Genomic DNA, 26,367 nt, shown 5'->3' with positions numbered 1-26,367 from the left:
CCAAGATAACTAGAGTTATCACATGAATAATGACTACCCCGTGATAACTAGAGATATCACAGGAGTAATGACTACCCCAAGATAACTAGAGATCTCACAGGAGTAATGGCTACCCCATGATAACTAGAGATATCACAGGAGTAATGGCTACCCCATGATAACTAGAGATATCACAGGAATAATGACTACCCCAAGATAACTAGAGATATCACAGGCATAATGACTACCCCAAGATAACTAGTGATATCACAGGAGTAATGGCTACCCCATGATAACTAGAGATATCACAGGAATAATGACTACCCCAAGATAACGAGAGATATCACAGGAGTAATGACTACCCCAAGATAACTAGAGCTATCACAGGAGAAATGACTACCCCAAGATAACTAGAGCTATCACAGGAGTAATGACTACCCCAAGATAACTAGAGATATCACAGGAATAATGACTATCCCAAGATAACTAGAGATATCACAGGAATATTGGCTACCTTTTAGTAAAACTTTTGAAATTGAATGATTTACAGTCTTGGATTTACAAACAAATCTGTCTAAATATGTTTTTGCCAGTTGATGTTTGTTAATTATTGTTAAAGTAGTTTCAATAACTCGATTTCAACAAAGTTTTAAACATAAAATCTGTGACTATTTCCTCTTGAGATACATACATAAAATATGTGCATTATGGATTACTTGTGACCCACACATTATTTAAGTATGTTTGAAAGGGATTTATGTGTATGGAAAGAGTCTTTGTGTAAACATTAAACCGAAAATAGGGTTTCACATAAGCTTTTTTTCACATTGAAATAAAGATACATGTATTTCATAACCAATTTCAACTTGATTAAGAATCGGAAGGTCAAACTAAAATTCTTTTCTATATGCAATGTATTTTCAGTCTTTTTTTATTTTTTATATTATTAATCAGCAAAAAAATGTTCAAACAATAGCAAGATTATTAGTTTAACATTTTGTTTAAAGGAATGATAAAACAACTTCCGTATGTGTGTAGGCCAAGCACATTAAAGAATGTTTTACTATTGAGCCTTTAGGAATAAATTCATCATAATATATATATGAATTAAGAAAGTTAATTTTGTTTAAAAAAAGTTAATATTAATAATGTTCCTGAGATCGGTATGCTGAAACGTTTATGTAAAGGTCTAGAGGGGTTTTGCTGATTTCGAGAACTAGTTTATATGCCAGTATTATGATGAGATATATTGAAGGGAAACAACTTCATTATTTTTCCAGCTGCCAAGGAAATTAACCTTTAATGATCTGTTCTACCTTTAAAGCAGAAGATACTCTACCCAGCTCTGATTGACTGGAGAAGAACATTGCTCAAATTGATAATTTGCAAGAGACGACATGGTCGTAGCGATTAAATATTGATATTTGCTTCTGTGTATGAATGCAAGCTGAATTGAAAGTATTTGACTACATAACGGACGCAACCAAATGATCTTGATATTCAGTGAGGATTAACCTTGAAACATTAAGTTGGTTTTAAAACTTGTTTTTATATGATAATGAAGACGATGATGATGATGATGATGATGATGATGATGAAGATGATGATGATGATGATGATGATGATGATGATGATGATGATGATGATGATGATGATGATGATGATGATGATGATGATGATGATGATGATGATGATGATGATGATGATGATGATGATGATGATGATGATGATGATGATGATGATGATCATGATCATGATCATGATGATGATGATGATCATGATCATGATCATGATCATGATGATGATCATGAACGACGTGTATGCTGTCGACAACGATTATTAAACTCGATCGTAGAAACCGCGCAATAATTATTGATTACGTCGAACACAGATCCGAATCAGGAAGTAACATAGTGCAAAGCCGATCATATTTTATAGGACAAATTTTGTTAAATTTGCAGGTCGTAGCAGTTAGATATTGGTTTATTGTGAAAGAAATTAAGTGCAAGGTAAGAGAATAACTTCCTTTGAATTTTGAAAAAGTATTTTAATCTGAATATCACTCCTCATACTATCTTCCAAGTATCGGGTAATTTTCAGTTAAGCGGTCCCAACTAACTATTATTTTAGAAAGGTACAGGCTGCTTTGGACAAACTACTGAGTGGGAATATGGAGTAAGCAAACCGCATTCATTACGTTGTCATTTTGCACTCCTGTGACAGCTTAACTGGAAGTGATCAAAAGCTGCATGATTTGTTATGTTTTTGCTAAAACTGACCTTATGCCAGACTGCAATGGACAATAAATAAATATTTAAGGTTATTTAAGTTTTGTGAAAATTTCAAGGAGTCGAATACTAGATGGCATCCGAAGTTATTCGGTCGTGAATATCATATCTGTCAGGGCTGATGCATACATATTTTACCCAGAATAATGCTCTTACATTCATTATTTTGTATCCCAGGCAATTAAGAGTTTGTTTACATTTGATGTTGTTGTGTATCATCTACACAAATATACTCTTAGTAGATCTATTTGTTCGAAAATACTTATTTTTTTAAGTTGGGGGGCGGCGGCGTATTTTTCTAGCTGTTGCTTTAATTTTAGAGATTTGAGATGGTGTCTATAACAGTTTCACTTTAGAAAATGTAAATAGTAGATGAACTATTTTTTCTTGTTTTTAAACCCAACTTATTTAAATCTTTTGGATACAGTCATGTTTCGGTAGTTTCAAGCTTAAGGAAGATTAGTAAATTTATTGTTTTATACAGCGCTTTAATTAGCGTTAATATAGACCAAAAAGCGCCGGTTTTAAATATGACAATGATATTCGATACGTAAGCGGCATGTGCTATGGCTGTGATCGTACGGTCTAGAGAATATCATTTACTTAAAGCAGTATTTGAATACATTTGTGATTGAAAGGAATATCGGATAACATATGTTAACGATACAAGTTACTGTTTTAACTACATTTTGCTCTGACATAAATATGAATGGTAATTGCATAATGCCAGACACTTACAAAGAAACGGGCAATATCAATAGTGTGAACAAGACCAGTTCAGACAGCCCGCCCAGGCAACGATTTGACTTTCCAGTTGTGTATATTTATGAGGTTGAACTGTCTCGAAAACGAACCTCCAAGAGGGAAGAATTCATAAATCATGTAACGTAACATATTCATATGAAGGAATTAGTAGCTACTGTTGAGCTTACACATACTATTGGTATACAGCACATTTATGGAATAAGGTGTGTTTACATAGACATATACGAGGATAAAGTAAAATTGAAGGTCGACAGTAGTCTTTCCATCAAACTATAAACGTTTCGATGGTGAACGATTAGTAATGACTCGTGTCCAAAACATCCACCTTTTGTAGAAGGAGGGATCATTGAATGAGCACTCACTCAGCAAAATTATTTTTCTCATTATCAAGACGCATCATCGCAAAAAACTTCACATCAGCGATAAACTCGCTTATCATGAAACTCGTAACCAACTCTTAATTGTAAAAGAGTCTGCATTAAAATACCTGTACAACAATTCTATCAATTCGATTAGTTTGCAGGACTGATCTGCTAATGTGAAGCCGAAAGTGCGTAAATGTACAAAATGCTTTCAAGAAAGGCATGGTTTTGCTGAGTGACCTAATGCATAAGGAAGCTTGTATTGTAAGCAGACAGTACAAAATACAGCAGACTGTAACTTTGCAGATTGGTCAAATGGTGAGGAGTCCGACAAAGTCAAGGCTCACAGATCAATGCGCATTCACAGTTTGAAAGCCCCGCTTCTAAAAATAGAAGGACAATTTCATTTTCGAGAAATATCTAAAACAAGCCAGCAGTCCATTGACATAAACGTCACACTGAACAAAGGTAATTCCTCATGCGCGGCAGAGCGTTCACCGCCTTCACCAGTTGAGGATCTTCATTAGTATAAAGAATTTTTAGTGTTAGATTATTTGGATTCGCTACTCGTTTGTTTGGTTAAGTTATATTGATACCCACACACTTTAAAAAAGCCTTTTGATGTTATTCAATGTAAAGCTTTTCTGCAATCAATAGCCTTCGTACTACACACATACGGTTTAATACTTAAACCGCCTTATAACATGCATAGTTTATATTTATACGAGAAACTGTTTATATATGAAGCATTTGTTTATCAAAGCGAATCATCCCTGCCACTTTATATACCATAAAATGATCACTGTTAATGTTATTGAATAAACATCATTGTACGTCTACAACCTTGAATGGCACAGGTATTTAAAGTGAAAATATGTTTCTTGATTTTGTCACTTGCAGTACGAATTAAATAAATGATTTTCAAACGATATCTTCGATTTTAATGTGGCGCTTCATGCAGTCACTTCGGAATTCTGTGAATGTCATCGACTGTGAATGTGTTTATCTGAAACGCGTTATTCGACAGTATGCGAAATCACGAACTACGATAACGTTAACGCGACAGTACGATGATGATAACGTGACAGTACGATAACGAAATCTAGATAATACGACAGTACGATGATGAAATTGCGAAATTCTATCGTGTTTTCACCATCGTACAGTCACGTTTTCACCATGGTAATATCGAGTTTCATTATCATAGTATAGTAATGTCGCGTTAGCATCACGGTGCTGTCACGTTAGAATTAACGTACTGTCCCGTTATCATTATCTTTCTGTCGCGTCATTATCATCGTACTGTCGCGCTATCAGCATCTTACTGTCTCGTTATCATTATCGTACTGTCGCCTTATCATCATCGTACTATTGACTTCCGGTGCGCATTCGTTAATCACAGGCATGTAGACTATATAACAATATTTTTATGTATCATTACACAACGTGTAAATGTGTAACATTAATTCGTCCTTTGCGATACGCATTAAAAACGGTTACTGTAATCAATATCAGAAACCAAGTAATCCAATGAAAATGAAATGGAGTAAATGGTAGTGGTACACCTATAGTGCAAGGTTCATTTCAATTATCGTTTTCCCCAAAAAAACAAAACAGAAGCCATTTATACACTTAAACATGCTGACACAAAATTAAAAAAGGACTAATAATAAGTGTTGGGACGGTATAGTTCTTTAACTTAAGCGCTATTAAACTGGTTAAACCTCTAGTGAACTTCTCTTTTAGGCGGTGACTCCAACAGTTATAAATATATTTTAATACTCTTAAGGCCTGAGTTATTTTGTACGTATAATGTATCTCAATTAGAGTCTGATTAGTTTTTGCCTGGTGATTTAAAACATGGTTTCAACTTTCGAATGATATCTTTATAATACTTTCTAGCGATGGACCGGGATCCCTACCATGAAGCCTGGATGTCTCTGCGCCTGTCCCGGGTCCTGGACGATATTGGTGCCAATCGCCGGGTAGTGATGAAAAGGCGGGATACATTCCTGCTCAGAGAGGCAATAGAGACCCTGATTGACACCATATATGGGATAGGCACTACGAATTATCACTTTGGCAGCCAGTCAGAGGGTTCTACTACACCAGGGATGAATTCAGACATTGACTTGGTTATGTGTTGTAATAAGACCAACATAATGTCAGACTGGGTAGACTGGGAAGCCGGAATGATTAATTTCCTGATGGTAAAGGAAGAGACAACTCCACCACAACACTACTGGCTACAGATCATCAGACAAGATTCTCCAGAACCTATCAAGTATAATGGACAAATGGAAAAAGGACCTTATGTAGATGGACGGTTTTTTTTTAGTAACAGAAACTGGCATGAAGGAGGTGTAGACAGATTTGGAAACAGATATAAAAGCAGTGGCCCTTCAAGAAGTTTTTCGGACAAGTGGGATTTTGTTCTTGCTTTCAAATGTAAAGTTCTCCCACCGGAAGTTGACCGGTGGTTCCGCCGTCCAAGATGTGGCCAATGGCCTACACCTGAAATGATGAAGGAAGCAAGTGAATGCTCTTGTTTTCTTGTTCCTGTTGGACACTTCGAAAGTCGGAATGAAGATATTGAATGGCGATTATCACCAAGCCAAATAGAAAGGATTCTTGTTTTCAGTTTTACAACAGTGCAGTTAAAATGCTACGTTATCTTAAAGATGATAAAAAATTATATAAATGAACATTATTTTAGTATTCATAGTAAATTTACCTCGTTTCATTGCAAGACCGTCATGTTCTTTACAATGGAGAGACTATCGCCGGCGGAGTGGAGAGAAGATCGGCTTACAAAGTGCATACATTATTGTTTGCAAACACTAGAAATGTTCTTGGTGAGGTGTCATTGTCCAAACTATATATTTCCTGAAGTCAACCTGTTCGAAGGTAAAATTACTCGACGGTACCAACTGTTATTATTTGACAAAATAAAAGAGTTCTTGAATGATGACCTGATGATACTGTACGATTTGCAGGTTGATAGCATAGGACAAAGGATCCAAATCCCTACAAGAAACATACTAGTGCCGAGATCCTCATTATATCAAACGATTAACAACGTTTTGGCAGGCGATTTAATAGAATGTGTAAGTGGGATCTTCTTATCAACCATAAAGAACGAATTAAATCCTGTAACTTTTCGACGATTTCTTACTGCTTTATCTATGCATGAGGATGGCAACACTATCAGTCGAATGTCTCGAAATGAGAGACAGGCACTTTCAGTGTTTCAGCCGCACATTTACTCATTGTTTGCATCCGTTAACGCGTCCTATGCAATAGAGCATGGCATTCCATTGAGATTAGAAATATTTCATTTCTATGATACTTCTCTTGACACCGACGTGACGTCTAGTAGACTCAGACTAGCGTCCATGTTATACCGCAAAGGAGATCTACGTAGGGCTGCAGACGTGCTGAATGACGTTGAACGTAGATATGACAACAATGTACATGCAGTTTGTGGATGTGGAAGAAACTGTGGAAATGAATTAACACCCGCGTTTTTAAATGAAAGGACAGTGAATGATTGGAGTTACGATATTGTCAAAAATAATGTTGCACTTTGCGTTTGGTTTACTCGGTTAGAAGTGTTTTGTGCACCGCCGATTATGTTATTTGAAATGAATAAGGCGATGGCTGATGGCATGCGACGCACAACATTTAATGAACAACACAAGAGCATAGAAATGGGCGTGGTGGACTCGAAGCCATTCCTTTTCTACCTGCAGTACCTGACATATGGCAGTCTCGGTCTACGCATCAGACAATATAACGCTCTCAAAAACTTATATGAATGTATCAGTATACCAGCGAATGAAAACAAATTACACCACAATGATACTGCTGCCAACCTACTGGGTCACTGCTGGGAGATGGAGGGGGACATTGAGATGGCACTCGAGTTATATAGGGCGTCAGTCAGAGTCGTGCCAAGAAACAACGCAGCAATCTGGCACATCAGACGACTAACAGACACCATATAGAAACGTATTTGTTTGGGACAACGATGTTTATCGTGCATACAATGCAAATACTATATACCATTACCAAACTTAATTAACGTTGACACGGTTATTTGTATTTACTTTGTATTTTATTAAATGAACTTTGGATTTGTAGAGCATGCATAGCTTGGAACCTAAACGGGTATGTCCACAAATTACTGACATTACTTATTGTTTGAACAAAGCACTTCAGTTTGTGTTGAAAATACCAGATATCCTCAATTGAATTTGAACATATTGTATTAGTTAAGACAAACATCGTATAACAATTAAGAGAAGAGCAAATACAACTCGAATGAAACGACGTTAACCTTATAGTTGAAATATATATATACGACAATTTTGTAAAATATATAACATATAATAATATAACTTGTAAAAGTATAGCAAAAAGTAAATAGTATTGCAATAAACAATGTAAATGAAAAAAACAGTGTTATGATTATAATAAAAGTGATTTGAAAAAATGGTATTTAAGAACTGACAATAATAATTATGTTATAACATAAGTTCGCTCTACTATCGTTTAAAATGAACGACAAGGTAGATCAAGATTGTTCGATTTATAATGCCATCTGCACAATTAGCACACGACTGTTAAGTAGCCACAGTTACGGTGAAACGTGCTACGGTGAATCGTCCTGCAGTTACATACACAATATTGTCTTACAGTACTGTAGGCATTACTAAATGCTTATTATCAGAATAATAGAAAATGGCATTTAGTTTTAAATAGTTTGGGAATTAAACAGACATTTAAACAATGAGTTCATGGTGAGAGACTGTTCTTACTCCAATAGCCTATTGTTCTATACAGTAGAAGGTTACACCACACTTTAGTTAGTATTGGTCGACAGTAATTTGTTTTTGTTTGTAGGAAGCTTATGCAAGGAGCCAATTTGGGTTGCGTATGAGGGGGGGGGGGATAGGATTCAAGTTCAATGCACTGATACTAAAAGTAAAAAAACAACGTTTATGGGCAATTACTTTGTAAAGATTGATGGACAGTTAATGAACTTCATATACAGTTAGCTTATGTGAAAAGCTGAATTGCTTTTTTGCGGGTGTGTGTGTGGGGGGTTGGGTAGGGGGGGGGGTGTCAAGGTCTACATCGAGGTCATTTAAAAAAAAACAATGGTTTCCGATCATTAACTTAAGTTAGGATTGACGGATAGTTAATAAGATTGATGTGTAGGTAGCGTGTGACGTGCTAGGGATTGCTTCGAGGGGAGGGGGTGTCAGGTCAAGGTTACTCAAAGTAGAACAATAGTTTCCGACCAATAACATACGTTAGGATTGATGGATAGTGACTTTATTGGTGTGTAGGTAGCTTATTCACTATTGTACAATGGATCCCAAAACATTTCAAAATAAATACGGATAAAAATCAGGATACGAATGGTAGAAATGAATTAATAGATGAGTTCCTTTCCCTGTCATGATAAGTTACAATTGACATTTGTGGCAGGTATAATTTATTCAGTTGTTTTCCATACAAGATCAAGTTAAGTTACGTTTTTAACACAGATGATTGGATGTGAGACATCAAATTCAATTAACTTTATGTTAGAATATTTTTTTTTTTTATAATTAAGAATTGATTAAACGTATTAAAGTACAGTGAGAGAAGGAAGAAAGAAGAAAAATATAGGCCTAGATAAGGATCAGTGAGAGTGTATAAGTGTAACAGATGACAGGCTTCAAAACCTTATGACATGTGAACAAAAGGATTGACTGCGTGTATTTGGTTTCGTTGTGCCTGTTGACGCAATGCTATGACTGGTGCATGTGGTGTCTGATGTTTTCGTTAAAATTATCTGATTCAGCGGCTCTAGCTTTATTCTTCTAAAATGGGTTTGTCAGTGCATTCTCATTTGTATTACTGATTACTGATTACTGGTTACTTATTACTATTAACTGAATCTTAACAAGCCATACAAATAGGAAATTCGATGATATACCATAATCAACCTTACACGTTTTATGGAATGAATTTTCTTAAACATGCACTATTACTCCCAAATAAGATTTAAAACATTTAAAACAATTGTTTTAATGTACCAAAATGATGAACAAATGTCGAAAACAAGGGTTCTTATGTAAGACATTGAGTTCAATTTAAAAGAAATGTGCAGAAAACACGGTATTTTGCTACCTTGTGAGACCATAGTAAATCGCAGTAATTCTTTTAGCACTCACCATTCATTTAATATGGTTGCGTTTTCAGCTATTAAATACACAGTTATAATAATGTTAATAATTATAAATATTTTCCATAAATGCATTATTTAGTAAGTAAATTTTATGTTTGTTTAACATGTGTAAAAAAGTAGCTTAAAAAGTTGGGACTTGTTTTTTTTAAAATATGTGTTGAAATGTGCCAACAAAAAAGTTCTTAAAACAGTTCAAATTTATTCAAAAAGTTTAAAGTAAAAAATAAACAAAATTAAACTAGTTTCATGACGACAGAGTCGGACTTATTTTTGATAATTTGAAGATCTTTTACTTGTTTTTTTATGATTAACACACATAGTACGGGGTTTCCTTTTGTGTATTTTCCGTTGGTGAAGTGGACAGAACGAAGCCAATCGTTTTTCATATTTGACACACAGTTCGGAGTGACTGCTTTCAGACGTTTGATCTGAGCTTATCGCCCGATGGAAATCTGTGCAACGTAAGTTCATTCACAATAATGTCACTTTTTAACCGTCGATTTTGGTGTAGATTCGCTCATTATCGCATTCTTTACTTGCTCTCCACTGGGAGTAAAGAGAAGATTTCCACACTAAAGAGCTTTCAGGGGTGGTTTATTTTTCAAGGGATGTAACAACAATTTCTAAACAGGACTATTAAAGCATATGTTTTCTTATAGAAAACTTATAATAATAGGAATACGTCCTTATTTCATGTTTTTTAGTTTGCACTTTTCCCTACAAAATGCAACCATCGCGGTTATTTCGGTCACCGGTATCTAACGCCTCAAATTGTCACAAAACACTTTTTTCATACTTTTCAACGGGCTCCGACAGTGCTTCTTATGTGAAGTTATGTCGAAGATATCTCCGGAACAACGAATGCAACGAGGTCGGGACCGGTCTTGTAATTTAGGTATCTCTATTCACTACGTTACGCGACCAACCGTGCATCTCTGACGTCGTTGCGCTACCGTTTCCATTCGCGTATAAGGTTCTCTGATACGCTAAAATGCTGCCCAAAATACCTTAAAATGGGGTACCTAGTGTCGAAGAAACCCCAGTATCCCTGCACGTGCGAAGTATGGGACCAGTTGTTTCCTTCTGGAGACCCAATTCCCAACCAGATGCAAGCATCACGGTGCCTGGGACGTTATTTGGTCACCGGTTTCTAACGCCTCAAAGTCTCCCCAAAACGTTACTTTTCATACTTTTCACCGGGAACTAACAGAGCTTGTAATGGGAAGTTAATGTCGAAGATATCTCTCCGGAACCACGAATGCTAGGAGGTCGGGACCGATCTTATAATTTAGGACTCTCGATTCTCTATGTTACGCGACTGTCCGTGCATCTCTGTCGTCATTGCCTCTCCGTTTCCATTCGCGTACAAGGTACTCCTATACGCTAAAATGCCGTCAAAAATACCTTAATATGGGGGTACCTAGTGTCGAAGATACCTCAGCATCATTTGGTGACCGGTTCCTTACGCCTCAAATTGTCCTCAAAACGCTACTTATCATACTTTTCAACGGGCTCCGACAGAGCTTGTAATGTAAAGTAACTGTCGAAAATATCTCCGGTATCACGAATGATAGGAGGTCGGGACCGATGCTGTAATTTAGGTATGTCGATTCCCTACGTTACGCGACCGTCCATGCATTTCTGACGTCATTGCGTCTCCGTTTCCATTCGCGTACAAGGTTCTCCCATACGCTTAAATCGCCCTGTTTTTGCGGTAAAACGCCAAAAGAGAATGAATTAGCCTCTAAAAGTGTAACAATAAAAACGATGAATGGCATCATAATTTTACGTAATCGAGAGAAAAGGCGAAAGAGGAGTCTGCACCGTTTAAATGTGGCCGACCGAGTTCTTTGTGTGACACTTTGGTTCGGATGTAATGAATCGGCCCCGAGGGAATCCCAGAGCCTCGACTAAGGGTATCTTCATATCCGTTGGAAATTAAAGCTGATGTATATTGATTGGTTTTCGAAGGCCCAGTAACATATATAATATGTATCCTGTCAAAAATTCAAAGCGTTAAAATGTTATACTACAGTCATGGAAGGCACAATTAGCTTTCACCAGCTTTCTATACATGGCACATGATTTGCATTATACATTGATTAGCTGAGTTTCATATTTCTGTAGCGATGCGACCATCGAAGCAAAATTGTGGCCACATTTCTAACAAAACAATGAGTTCGTTTTCTAAAGATGCATCTTACTCCCAAATAAGATTTACCACGATTAATATAATTGTTTCGATATACCAAAAAGGATGAATAAATGTCGAAAACAATGATTCTTATGAAGGATACAGAGTTTAATTTGAAAGATAGGCGCAGAAAACACGGTAGTTCTACCTTATGAGACAATAGTGACAATACTGAAACATGTATTCAGAAGCCGCTGTATTAGACCCTAGGAGCCACCCTAGGTACTAAAAGCCGTTCTGTATGAGGGTCGTATTTATATAAGATCAAAATAAAACAGGCTTTTGGTCATTTTGCTTTCAAGGTTTCATTTTTTACAAATGAAATGGTGTGTTCATCGTTTTAGGTTCGAGGATTGATTTTCAACAATATAATTTCCATCGTAAACTGATCATACTGGAAATCAGAAAAAAATGTGGTGATTTGCATTGTCAGAATATAATGTACTGTCGTATGAGAAAAGTATGGCTTACCTGGACGTGTTTCCAACGATATATTCACTACTGTAGTCCATGGTCAGAATATGAGGTACTGTCGTATGAGAAAAGTATTGCTTACCTGGACGTGTTTCCAACGATACATTCACTACTGTTACCCTTTGCCAGAATATGAGGTACTGTCGTATGATAAATATATGGTTTACCTGGACGTTTTTCCAACGATACATTCACTACTGTAACCCTTTGCCAGAATATGAGGTACTGTCGTATGAGAAAAGTATGGTTTACCTGGACGTGTTTCCAACGATACATTCACTACTGTAGCCCGTGGTCAGAATATGAGGTAGTGTCGTATGAGAAAAGTATGGCTTACCTGGACGTGTTTCCAACGATACATTCACTACTGTAACCCTTTGCCAGAATTGAGGTACTGTTGTATGAGAAAAGCATGGTTTACCTGGACGTGTTTCCAACGATACATTCACTACTGTAGCCTGTTGTCAGAATAAAATGTACTGTCGTATGAGAAAAGTATGGTTTACCTGGACGTGTTTCCAACGATACATTCACTACTGTAGCCCATGGTCAGAATATGAGGTAATGTCATATGAGAAAAGTATGACTTACCTGGACGTGTTTCCAACGTTATATTCGCTACTGTAGCCCATGGTCAGAATATGAGGTAGTGTCGTATGAGAAAAGTATTGCTTACCTGGACGTGTTTCCAACGATACATTCACTACTGTAGCCCGTGGTCAGAATATAAGGTAATGTCGTATGAGAAAAGTATTGCTTACCTGGACGTGTTTCCAACGATACATTCACTACTGTAGCCCATGGTCAGAATATGAGGTACTGTCGTATGAGAACAGTATTGCTTACCTGGACGTGTTTCCAACGATACATTCACTACTGTTACCCTTTGCCAGAATATGAGGTACTGTCGTATGATAAATATATGGTTTACCTGGACGTGTTTCCAACGATACATTCACTACTGTAGCCCATTGTCAGAATATAATGTACTGTCGTATGAGAAAAGTATGGTTTACCTGGACGTGTTTCCAACGATACATTCACTACTGTAGCCCGTGGTCAGAATATGAGGTAGTGTCGTATGAGAAAAGTATGGCTTACCTGGACGTGTTTCCAACGATACATTCACAACTGTAACCCATTGTCAGAATATGAGGTAGTGTCGTATGAGAAAAGTATTGCTTACCTGGACGTGTTTCCAACGATACATTCACTACTGTAGCCCGTGGTCAGAATATGAGGTACTGTCGTATGAGAACAGTATTGCTTACCTGGACGTGTTTCCAACGATACATTCACTACTGTAGCCCGTGGTCAGAATATGAGGTACTGTCGTATGAGAACAGTATTGCTTACCTGGACGTGTTTCCAACGATACATTCACTACTGTAACCCGTTGTCAGAATATGAGGTAGTGTGCATGTTCAAGGGACATGTCATCAACTGCTAACACACTAGTATGACCCTTTGCCATAATATAATGTAGTATCGTACAGGAATGGAATTGCTTACCTTAACATGTTACAATGGAAACATAATCACCTGCTAAGCCGCTTAAGAATATGGGGAAGTGTTGTACGAGAAAAGTATGGATTACCTGGATATGTTTCAAGGGACACATCATTAACTGTTTAGCCACTACTGAACTCTTTGCTTAAAGTATGGGGTTGTTCGTGTGAGGAAGGAATGGCTTACCTGGACATATTTCAAGGGACACATCATTAACTGCTTGGCCACTACTGAACTCTTTGTTAAAGTATAGGGTTGTACGTGTGAGGAAGGAATGGCTTACCTGGACATATTTCAAGGGACACATCATTAACTGTTTAGCCACTACTGAACTCTTTGTTAAAGTATAGGGTTGTTCGTGTGAGGAAGGAATGGCTTACCTGGACATATTTCAAGGGACACATCATTAACTGTTTAGCCACTACTGAACTCTTTGTTAAAGTATAGGGTTGTTCGTGTGAGGAAGGAATGGTTTACCTGGACACATTTTCAAGGGACACATCATTAACTGTTTAGCCACTACTGAACTCTTTGTTAAAGTATATGGTTGTTCGTGTGAGGAAGGAATGGTTTACCTGGACATATTTCAAGGGACACATCATTAACTGCTTGGCCACTACTGAACTCTTTGTTAAAGTATATGGTTGTTCGTGTGAGGAAGGAATGGCTTACCTGGACATATTTCAAGGGACACATCATTAACTGTTTAGCCACTACTGAAATCTTTGTTAAAGTATAGGGTTGTTCGTGTGAGGAAGGAATGGCTTACCTGGACATATTTCAAGGGACACATCATTAACTGCTTGGCCACTACTGAACTCTTTGTTAAAGTATATGGTTGTTCGTGTGAGGAAGAAATGGTTTACCTGGACACTATTTCAAGGGACACATCATTAACTGTTTAGCCACTACTGAAATCTTTGTTAAAGTATATGGTTGTTCGTGTGAGGAAGGAATGGCTTACCTGGACATATTTCAAGGGACACATCATTAACTGTTTAGCCACTACTGAACTCTTTGTTAAAGTATAGGGTTGTTCGTGTGAGGAAGGAATGGCTTACCTGGACATATTTCAAGGGACACATCATTAACTGTTTAGCCACTACTGAACTCTTTGTTAAAGTATATGGTTGTTCGTGTGAGGAAGGAATGGTTTACCTGGACATATTTCAAGGGACACATCATTAACTGTTTAGCCACTACTGAACTCTTTGTTAAAGTATGGGGTTGTTCGTGTGAGGAAGGAATGGCTTACCTGGACATATTTCAAGGGACACATCATTAACTGTTTAGCCACTACTGAAATCTTTGTTAAAGTATATGGTTGTTCGTGTGAGGAAGGAATGGTTTACCTGGACATATTTCAAGGGACACATCATTAACTGTTTAGCCACTACTGAACTCTTTGTTAAAGTATATGGTTGTTCGTGTGAGGAAGGAATGGTTTACCTGGACATATTTCAAGGGACACATCATTAACTGTTTAGCCACTACTGAAATCTTTGTTAAAGTATATGGTTGTTCGTGTGAGGAAGGAATGGCTTACCTGGACATATTTCAAGGGACACATCATTAACTGTTTAGGCCACTACTGAACTCTTTGTTAAAGTATATGGTTGTTCGTGTGAGGAAGGAATGGTTTACCTGGACATATTTCAAGGGACACATCATTAACTGTTTAGCCACTACTGAAATCTTTGTTAAAGTATAGGGTTGTTCGTGTGAGGAAGGAATGGCTTACCTGGACATATTTCAAGGGACACATCATTAACTGTTTAGCCACTACTGAACTCTTTGTTAAAGTATAGGGTTGTTCGTGTGAGGAAGGAATGGTTTACCTGGACATATTTCAAGGGACACATCATTAACTGTTTAGCCTACTACTGAACTCTTTGTTAAAGTATAGGGTTGTTCGTGTGAGGAAGGAATGGTTTACCTGGACTATGTTTCAAGGGACACATCATTAACTGTTTAGCCACTACTGAACTCTTTGTTAAAGTATGGGGTTGTTCGTGTGAGGAAGGAATGGTTTACCTGGACATATTTCAAGGGACACATCATTAACTGTTTAGCCACTACTGAAATCTTTGTTAAAGTATGGGGTTGTTCGTGTGAGGAAGGAATGGCTTACCTGGACACACTTCAAGGGACACATCATTAACTGTTTAGCCACTACTGAACTCTTTGTTAAAGTATATGGTTGTTCGTGTGAGGAAGGAATGGTTTACCTGGATATATTTCAAGGGACACATAATTAACTGTTTAGCCACTACTGAACTCTTTGTTAAAGTATGGGGTTGTTCGTGTGAGGAAGGAATGGTTTACCTGGACATATTTCAAGGGACACATCATTAACTGTTTAGCCACTACTGAAATCTTTGTTAAAGTATATGGTTGTTCGTGTGAGGAAGGAATGGCTTACCTGGACATATTTCAAGGGACACATCATTAACTGTTTAGCCACTACTGAAATCTTTGTTAAAGTATATGGTTGTTCGTGTGAGGAAGGAATGGTTTACCTGGACATATTTCAAGGGACACATCATTAACTGTTTAGCCACTACTGAAATCTTTGTTAAAGTATAGGGTTGTTCGTGTGAGGAAGGAATGGTTTACCTGGACATATTTCAAGGGACACATCATTAACTGTTTAGCCACTACTGAACTCTTTGTTAAAGTATATGGTTGTTCGTGTGAGGAAGGAATGGTTTACCTGGACATATTTCAAGGGACACATCATTAACTGTTTAGCCACTACTGAACTCTTTGTTAAAGTATAGGGTTGTTCGTGTGAGGAAGGAATGGCTTACCTGGACATATTTCAAGGGACACATCATTAACTGTTTAGCCACTACTGAACTCTTTGTTAAAGTATATGGTTGTTCGTGTGAGGAAGGAATGGTTTACCTGGACATATTTCAAGGGACACATCATTAACTGTTTAGCCACTACTGAACTCTTTGTTAAAGTATAGGGTTGTTCGTGTGAGGAAGGAATGGTTTACCTGGACATATTTCAAGGGACACATCATTAACTGCTTGGCCACTACTGAACTCTTTGTTAAAGTATATGGTTGTTCGTGTGAGGAAGGAATGGCTTACCTGGACATATTTCAAGGGACACATCATTAACTGCTTGGCCACTACTGAACACTCTTTGTTAAAGTATAGGGTTGTTCGTGTGAGGAAGGAATGGTTTACCTGGACATATTTCAAGGGACACATCATTAACTGTTTAGCCACTACTGAACTCTTTGTTAAAGTATAGGGTTGTTCGTGTGAGGAAGGAATGGTTTACCTGGACATATTTCAAGGGACACATCATTAACTGCTTGGCCACTACTGCAACTCTTTGTCAAAGTATAGGGTTTTTCGAGTGAGGAAGAAATGGCTTACCTGGACATATTTTAAGGGACACATCATTAACTGCTTGGCCACTACTGAACACTCTTTGTTAAAGTATAGGGTTGTTCGTGTGAGGAAGGAATGGTTTACCTGGACATATTTCAAGGGACACATCATTAACTGTTTAGCCACTACTGAACTCTTTGTTAAAGTATAGGGTTGTTCGTGTGAGGAAGGAATGGTTTACCTGGACACATTTCAAGGGACACATCATTAACTGTTTAGCCACTACTGAACTCTTTGTTAAAGTATATGGTTGTTCGTGTGAGGAAGGAATGGTTTACCTGGACATATTTCAAGGGACACATCATTAACTGTTTAGCCACTACTGAACTCTTTGTTAAAGTATATGGTTGTTCGTGTGAGGAAGGAATGGCTTACCTGGACATATTTCAAGGGACACATCATTAACTGCTTGGCCACTACTGAACTCTTTGTTAAAGTATATGGTTGTTCGTGTGAGGAAGGAATGGTTTACCTGGACATATTTCAAGGGACACATCATTAACTGTTTAGCCACTACTGAACTCTTTGTTAAAGTATAGGGTTGTACGTGTGAGGAAGGAATGGTTTACCTGGACATATTTCAAGGGACACATCATTAACTGTTTAGCCACTACTGAACTCTTTGTTAAAGTATAGGGTTGTTCGTGTGAGGAAGGAATGGTTTACCTGGACATATTTCAAGGGACACATCATTAACTGTTTAGCCACTACTAAACTCTTTGTTAAAGTATATGGTTGTTCGTGTGAGGAAGGAATGGTTTACCTGGATATATTTCAAGGGACACATCATTAACTGTTTAGCCACTACTGAACTCTTTGTTAAAGTATAGGGTTGTTCGTGTGAGGAAGGAATGGTTTACCTGGACATATTTCAAGGGACACATCATTAACTGTTTAGCCACTACTGAACTCTTTGTTAAAGTATAGGGTTGTTCGTGTGAGGAAGGAATGGTTTACCTGGATATGTTTCAAGGGACACATCATTAACTGTTTAGCCACTACTGAACTCTTTGTTAAAGTATAGGGTTGTTCGTGTGAGGAAGGAATGGCTTACCTGGACATATTTCAAGGGACACATCATTAACTGTTTAGCCACTACTGAACTCTTTGTTAAAGTATATGGTTGTTCGTGTGAGGAAGGAATGGTTTACCTGGACATATTTCAAGGGACACATCATTAACTGTTTAGCCACTACTGAACTCTTTGTTAAAGTATATGGTTGTTCGTGTGAGGAAGGAATGGTTTACCTGGACATATTTCAAGGGACACATCATTAACTGTTTAGCCACTACTGAACTCTTTGTTAAAGTATAGGGTTGTTCGTGTGAGGAAGGAATGGCTTACCTGGACATATTTCAAGGGACACATAATTAACTGTTTAGCCACTACTGAACTCTTTGTTAAAGTATATGGTTGTTCGTGTGAGGAAGGAATGGCTTACCTGGACATATTTCAAGGGACACATCATTAACTGTTTAGCCACTACTGAAATCTTTGTTAAAGTATAGGGTTGTTCGTGTGAGGAAGGAATGGTTTACCTGGACATATTTCAAGGGACACATCATTAACTGTTTAGCCACTACTGAACTCTTTGTTAAAGTATATGGTTGTTCGTGTGAGGAAGGAATGGTTTACCTGGACATATTTCAAGGGACACATCATTAACTGCTTGGCCACTACTGAACTCTTTGTTAAAGTATATGGTTGTTCGTGTGAGGAAGGAATGGTTTACCTGGACACATTTCAAGGGACACATCATTAACTGTTTAGCCACTACTGAACTCTTTGTTAAAGTATATGGTTGTTCGTGTGAGGAAGGAATGGCTTACCTGGACATATTTCAAGGGACACATCATTAACTGTTTAGCCACTACTGAACTCTTTGTTAAAGTATATGGTTGTTCGTGTGAGGAAGGAATGGCTTACCTGGACATATTTCAAGGGACACATCATTAACTGTTTAGCCACTACTGAACTCTTTGTTAAAGTATAGGGTTGTTCGTGTGAGGAAGGAATGGTTTACCTGGACATATTTCAAGGGACACATCATTAACTGTTTAGCCACTACTGAACTCTTTGTTAAAGTATATGGTTGTTCGTGTGAGGAAGGAATGGTTTACCTGGACACATTTCAAGGGACACATCATTAACTGTTTAGCCACTACTGAACTCTTTGTTAAAGTATATGGTTGTTCGTGTGAGGAAGGAATGGTTTACCTGGACATATTTCAAGGGACACATCATTAACTGCTTTAGCCACTACTGAACTCTTTGTTAAAGTATATGGTTGTTCGTGTGAGGAAGGAATGGCTTACCTGGACATATTTAAGGGACACATCATTAACTGCTTGGCCACTACTGAACACTCTTTGTTAAAGTATAGGGTTGTTCGTGTGAGGAAGGAATGGTTTACCTGGACACATTTCAAGGGACACATCATTAACTGTTTAGCCACTACTGAACTCTTTGTTAAAGTATAGGGTTGTTCGTGTGAGGAAGGAATGGTTTACCTGGACATATTTCAAGGGGCACATCATTAACTGCTTGGCCACTACTGCAACTCTTTGTCAAAGTATAGGGTTTTTCGAGTGAGGAAGAAATGGCTTACCTGGACATGTTTCAAGGGACACCTCATTTACTGCTAAGCCACTGTTGCAACTTTTTGTTAGAGTATAGGGTTTTTCGTGTGAGAAAGGAATGGTTTACCTGAGCATGTTTTGGGGGGAATATTATCCACTGCCATTACTGTAAATCTCTGTCAAAATTTAAGGAAAACTGGTTGAGAAAAGTATGGCTTACCCGGGGATGTTTGCCAAAACTTCAGGAGGTTTCGTTGAGAAAAGAATGGCTTGGCCAGGCAGGTTTGCCAAAATTTAAGGAAGTTTCGTTGAGAAAAGTATGGCTTACCTGGGCAGGTTTCAAGGGACACGTCATCAATTGCACAGTCACTACAGTAGCTTTTGGCTCTGGTGATTGACATAAAAACAAATCTACAAGACTATATGATTACATCATCTGTTTATACGATATACGGTTCTAGGGGAGTAGGAACTACTAAGCAACTACGCTTATTAATGATACAGAACATGTTTTATGAACATTGCTGCACAAAATTGCAAAATTGCAAACATTTATATTAAAGCTGCACTCTCACAGATTGAACGTTTTGACAACTTTTTTATTGTTTTTCTTGGAACGAGCTTATTTTTGCGATATCCATGAAAAACAGTTAAATAAGACTACTGACAAAAAAAACTAGATCTCAGATATTTATTTTTAAGTTCAAACATTTATGTTTAATGCATATTTCTTAAACCGTGAGTATCGGTTTAGGCCATAAAACTTTAATTTTGTGAACGGAAATATAAAAATCGACGATTTTTTGTCACCAATCTTATATCATTGTTTTACAGATATTTATGCAAGAAAGTTGCTCTTTCCAAGACGAAAAATAAGAAAGTTTATACAATGGTCAATCTCTGAGAGCTTTAACATTTGTAAATGTGATTTTGACGACACATTTTTAAAATAAATAATATTATATCAAGCTTAATGGAAAAAATTAACTACTTAGTGTTTAAATAAAATGATATTTGAGGTATAATTTTCTTATAGTTATCTTTGCTTTAGAATATATAAATATACTGCACATTTGCAGGAATTAAAGACACTGTAAATAATATTGAAGAATAGTATGTAGTCTTGTAGCATTGTCTCTTGTGATATGTGTTGTCATTTAGCGCTGTGTCTTGTAATGTGTGTAGTATTGTAGCATTGTGTCTTGTAATGCGTATAGTATTGTAGCATTGTGTCTTGTAATGTGTGTAGTATTGTAGCATTGTGTCTTGTAATGTGTGTAGTCATGTAGCGTTGTGTCTTGTATCGTGTGTAGTGTTGTAGCGTTGTGTCTTGTAATGTGTGAAGTCATGTAGCGTTGTGTCTTGTATTGTTTGTAGTCATGTAGCGTTGTGTCTTGTAATGTGTGAAGTCATGTAGCGTTGTGTCTTGTATTGTTTGTTGTCATGTAGCGTTGTGTCTTGTAATGTGTGTAGTCATGTAGCGTTGTGTCTTGTAATGTCTGTTGTCTTGTAGCGTTGTGTCTTGTAATGTGTGTAGTCATGTAGCGTTGTGTCTTGTAATGTGTGTAGTCATGTAGCGTTGTGTCTTGTAATGTGTGTAGTCGTGTAGCGTTGTGTCTTGTATTGTATATAGTCATGTAGCGTTGTGTCTTGTATTGTGTGTAGTCAGGTAGTGTTGTGCCTTGTATTGTGTGTAGTGTTGTAGCGTTGTGTCTTGTAATGTCTGTTGTCTTGTAGCATTGTGTCTTGTATTGTGTGTAGTCATGTAGCGTTGTGTCTTGTATCGTGTGTAGTGTTGTAGCGTTGTGTCTTGTAATGTGTGAAGTCATGTAGCGTTGTGTCTTGTATTGTTTGTAGTCATGTAGCGTTGTGTCTTGTAATGTGTGTAGTTATGTAGCGTTGTGTCTTGTAATGTCTGTTGTCTTGTAGCGTTGTGTCTTGTATTGTGTGTAGTATTGTAGCATTGTGTCTTGTATTGTGTGTAGTGTTGTAGCGTTGTGTTTTGTATTGTGTGTAGTGTTGTAGCATTGTGCCTTGTATTGTGTGTAGTCATGTAGCGTTGTGTCTTGTATCGTGTGTAGTGCTGTAGCGTTGTGTCTTGTAATGTGTGAAGTCATGTAGCGTTGTGTCTTGTATTGTTTGTAGTCATGTAGCGTTGTGTCTTGTAATGTGTGTAGTCATGTAGCGTTATGTCTTGTAATGTCTGTTGTCTTGTAGCGTTGTGTCTTGTATTGTCTGTGATCTCTTTGGGTTGCGTTTAGTATTGTATGTTGTCGTGTAGCGTTGTGTTTTGTATTGTGTGTAGTGTTGTAGCATTGTGCCTTGTATTGTGTGTAGTCATGTAGCGTTGTGTCTTGTAATGTATGTAGTCATATATCTTTGTGTCTTGTAATGTATGCAGCCATGTAGCGATGTGTTTAGTAATGTATGTAGTTTTGAAGCGTTGTGTTTTGTTACGTTTGTAGTGATATAGCGTTGGGTCCTGTATAGAGTGTAGTATTGTAGCGTTGTGCCTTGCATTGTGTGTAGTCATATAGCGTCAAACGTTAAAGTGGTAACAACATACGTTAAGGTGGTTAGTACCTACGTAAGGTGGTAAATACCTACGTTAAGGTGGTAAGTACATTCGTTTAGGTGGTAAATACCAACGTTAAGGTGATAAGTACAAAGGTTAAGGTGGTAAGTACGTACGTTAAAGAGGTAAGTACATAAGTTAAGGTGGTAAATACCTACGTTAAGTTGGTAAGTACGTACGTTAAGGTGGTAAGTACATACGTTAAGGTGGTAAGTACGTACGTTAAAGTGGTAAGTACATACGTTAAGGTGGTAAGTACCTACGTTGAGGTGGTAAATACCTACGTTAAGGTGTTAAGTACCTACGTTAAGGTGGTAAGTACCTACGTTAAGGTGGTTAGTACCTACGTTAAGGTGGTGAATACCTACGATAAGGTGGTAAATACCTACGTTGAGGTAGTAAGTACATACGTTAAGGTGGTAAATACCTACGTAAAAGTAGTAAGTACCTATGTTAAGGTGGTAAGTACTTACGTTAAGGTGGTGAATACCTACGTTAAGGTGGTAAATACCTACGTTGAGGTGGTAAGTACATACGTTGAGGTGGTAAGTACCTACGTTAAGGTGGTAAGTACCTACGTTGAGGTGGTAAGTATATAAGTTAAGGTGGTTAGTACATACGTTAATGTGGTAAGTACATACGTTAATGTGGTAAGTACATACGTTAAGGTGGTAAATACATACGTTACGGTGGTAAGTAAATACCTTAATGTGGTTAATACATACGTGAATGTGGTAAGTACATACGTTAAGGTGGTAAATACCTACGTTGAGGTGGTAAGTACATACGTTAAGGTGGCTAATACATACGTTAAGGTGGTAAGTGCATACGTTATGGTGGTTAGTACCTACGTTAAGGGGGTAAATACCTACGTTGAGGTGGTTAGTACATACGTTAAGGTGGTTAATACATACGTTAAGGTGGTAAGTACATACGTTAATGTGGTTAGTACGTACGTTAATGTGGTAAGTACCTACGTTAAGGTGGTAAGTACATACGTTAAGGTGGTTAGTACCTACGTTAAGGTGGTAAGTACCTACGTTAATGTGGTAAGTTCATACGTTAAGGTGGTAAGTACATCCGTTAAGTTGGTAAGTACATACGTTTAGGTGGTAAATACCTACTTTAAGGTGGTAAGTACATACGTTAAGGTGGTAAGTACCTACGTTAAGGTGGTAAGTACCTACGTTGAGGTGGTAAGTACATAAGTTAAGGTGGTTAGTACATACGTTAATGTGGTAAGTACATACGTTAAGGTGGTAAGTACAAACGTTAAGGTTGTATGTACATACGTTAATGTGGTTAGTACCTACGTTAAGGTGGTAAGTACCTACGTTAAGGTGGTAAGTGCATACGTTAAGGTGGTAAGTACCTACGTTAAGGTGGTAAGTACCTACGTTGAGGTGGTATGTACATAAGTTAATGTGCTAAGTACATACGTTAAGGTGGTAAATACAAACGTTAAGGTGGTAAGTACCTACTTAAGGTGGTAAGTACCTACGTTAAGGTGGTAAGTACCTACGTTAAGGTGGTTAGTACCTACGTTAAGGTGGTAAGTACCTACGTTAAGGTGGTAAGTACCTACGTTAAGGTGGTTAGTTCATACGTTAAGGTGGTAAGTAAATACGTTAAGGTGGTAAGTACCTACGTTAAGGTGGTAAGTACATACGTTAAGGTGGTAAGTACCTACGTTAAGGTGGTAAGTTCATCCGTTTCGGTGGTTAGTACCTACGTTTCGGTGGTAAGTACCTACGTTTCGGTGGTTAGTACCTACGTTAAGGTGGTAAGTACATACGTTAAAGAGGTAAGTACATAAGTTAAGGTGGTAAATACCTACGTTAAGGTGGAAAGTGCATACGTTAAGGTGGTTAGTACCTACGTTAAGGTGGTAAGTAAATACGTTAAGGTGGTAAGTACAAACGTTAAGGTGGTAAGTACAAACGTTAAGGTGGTAAATACCTACGTTAATGTGGAAAGTGCATACGTTAAGGTGGTTAGTACCTACGTTAAGGTGGTAAGTAAATACGTTAAGGTGGTAAGTACCTACGTTAAGGTGGTAAGTACATACGTTAAGGTGGTAAGTACCTACGTTAAGGTGGTAAGTACATACGTTAAGATGGTTAGTACATACGTTAAGATGGTTAGTACCTACGTTAAGGTGGTAAGTACCTACGTCAAGGTGGTAAGTACATACGTTAAGATGGTTAGTACATACGTTAAGGTGGTAAGTACATACGTTAAGGTGGTAAGTACCTACGTTAAGGTGGTAAGTACATACGTTAAGATGGTTAGTACATACGTTAAGATGGTTAATACATACGTCAAGGTGGTAAGTACATACGTCAAGGTGGTAAGTACATACGTCAAGGTGGTAAGTACCTACGTTAAGGTGGTAAGTACATACGTCAAGGTGGTAAGTACCTACGTCAAGGTGGTAAGTACATACGTCAATGTGGAAAGTGCATACGTTAAGGTGGTTAGTACCTACGTTAAGGTGGTAAGTACGTACGTTAATGTGGTAAGTACCTACGTTAAGGTGGTAAGTACATACGTCAAGGTGGTAAGTACCTACGTCAAGGTGGTAAGTACCTACGTCAAGGTGGTAAGTACATACGTCAAGGTGGTAAGTACCTACGTTAAGGTGGTAAGTACATACGTCAAGGTGGTAAGTACATACGTCAAGGTGGTAAGTACCTACGTTAAGGTGGTAAGTACATACGTCAATGTGGAAAGTGCATACGTTAAGGTGGTTAGTACCTACGTTAAGGTGGTAAGTAAATACGTTAAGGTGGTAAGTACCTACGTTAAGGTGGTAAATACCTACGTTGAGGTGGTTAGTACATACGTTAAGGTGGTTAATACATACGTTAAGGTGGTAAGTACATACGTTAAGGTGGTAAGTACCTACGTCAAGGTGGTTAGTACATACGTTAAGGTGGTTAGTACATACGTTAAGGTGGTTAGTACATACGTTAAGGTGGTTAGTACATACGTTAAGGTGGTTAATACATACGTTAAGGTGGTAAGTACCTACGTTAAGGTGGTAAGTAAATACGTTAAGGTGGTAAGTACCTACGTTAAGGTGGTAAGTAAATACGTTAAGGTGGTAAGTACATACGTTAAGGTGGTAAGTACCTACGTTAAGATGGTTAGTACATACGTCAAGGTGGTAAGTACATACGTTTCAATGCTTATAGCCTAAGTAAAGAGATAACGTGAAAATGATTCTTTCAGTTGATTACAGTGCTTGCGAATATACTACTACCACCACCATATGAAAGGAGTACCAGCAAAACCCAGAACGAACACCAACATACTGGGACCCTTTAATTCCACAAAAGAGAACTCTTGTAAACTTATTGATGAAGAACCACTTAAGAGGCAGCCTACTGTAACTTCCTCGCTTATATGCTAACATTTTATTCTTTAATTAAAAAATCCTTCAATTCTCGTCGAATTATTTTTCACAAGAGTTTTCTGTCATGGGTTGAATGGGTTCCATTATGTTTGCGTCCGTTTTGATATCAAAGCAGTGGTAGGATACCGGTATTGCTGGTTCCTTTTCAATTTTCATTTATACAAGTCAATTCGTTTAGTTGCATATGAATAATACATACTGATGTCGGTATATGATTTTGCCTTGTTAGTTTTATAAAATACATTATAGTTACACTAAGCGAATATGTACATAGGCATTAAGCATTCAGGTCGAGGAAACACGTGACTTAAAGGGGTTCTATCATTGGTCTCCACGGGTCACAACCGATGTAAACACGTGACTTAAAGGGGTCGTTACATTGGTCGCCACGGGTGACAACCGATGTAAACACGTAATTTAAAGGGGTTCTTGCATTGGTATTCACGTGTGACAACCGATGTAAACATGTGACTTAAAGGGGTTCTCGCATAAGTCGCCACGGGTCATAACCGATGTATACATGTGATTTAAAGGGGTTCTCGCATTGGTCGCCGCGGGTGACAACCGATGTA

General features: G+C 37.7%; 1 protein-coding gene across 2 annotated transcripts; it reads left to right on the top strand.

Moving 5' to 3' along the window:
• Nucleotides 1–1,859: 1,859 nt before the first annotated feature.
• Nucleotides 1,860–7,844, top strand: LOC128221311 (uncharacterized). 2 transcript variants are annotated; one of them, XM_052929850.1, is made up of 3 exons: nucleotides 1,886–1,988; nucleotides 3,701–3,862; nucleotides 5,297–7,844. In XM_052929850.1, the coding sequence occupies exons 2-3, from the start codon at nucleotides 3,748–3,750 to the stop codon at nucleotides 7,399–7,401; spliced, it is 2,220 nt and encodes a 739-aa protein (XP_052785810.1). In that variant the 5' UTR covers nucleotides 1,886–1,988; nucleotides 3,701–3,747; the 3' UTR covers nucleotides 7,402–7,844. The 2 variants fall into 2 exon arrangements, with proteins under 2 accessions (XP_052785811.1, XP_052785810.1); XM_052929851.1 differs by lacking the exon at nucleotides 3,701–3,862 and having other exon boundaries at nucleotides 1,860–1,988.
• The last annotated feature ends 18,523 nt before the right edge of the window (nucleotides 7,845–26,367 follow it).

The sequence above is a fragment of the Mya arenaria genome, chromosome 16 (genome assembly GCF_026914265.1).
Source record: "Mya arenaria isolate MELC-2E11 chromosome 16, ASM2691426v1".
In the NCBI taxonomy this organism is placed as follows: domain Eukaryota; kingdom Metazoa; phylum Mollusca; class Bivalvia; order Myida; family Myidae; genus Mya; species Mya arenaria.
The sequence above is the reverse complement of the archived record's forward strand: the minus strand, read 5'-3'. Positions and strand labels throughout refer to the sequence as shown.

Coding starts and splice junctions, on each gene's coding strand:
- LOC128221311 (XM_052929850.1), top strand. CDS start 3,748: ATGCGCATTCACAGTTTGAAAGCCCCGCTTCTAAAAATAGAAGGACAA. Junction 3,863..5,296: donor AAACGTCACACTGAACAAAG/GTAATTCCTCAT, acceptor AATACTTTCTAG/CGATGGACCGGGATCCCTAC.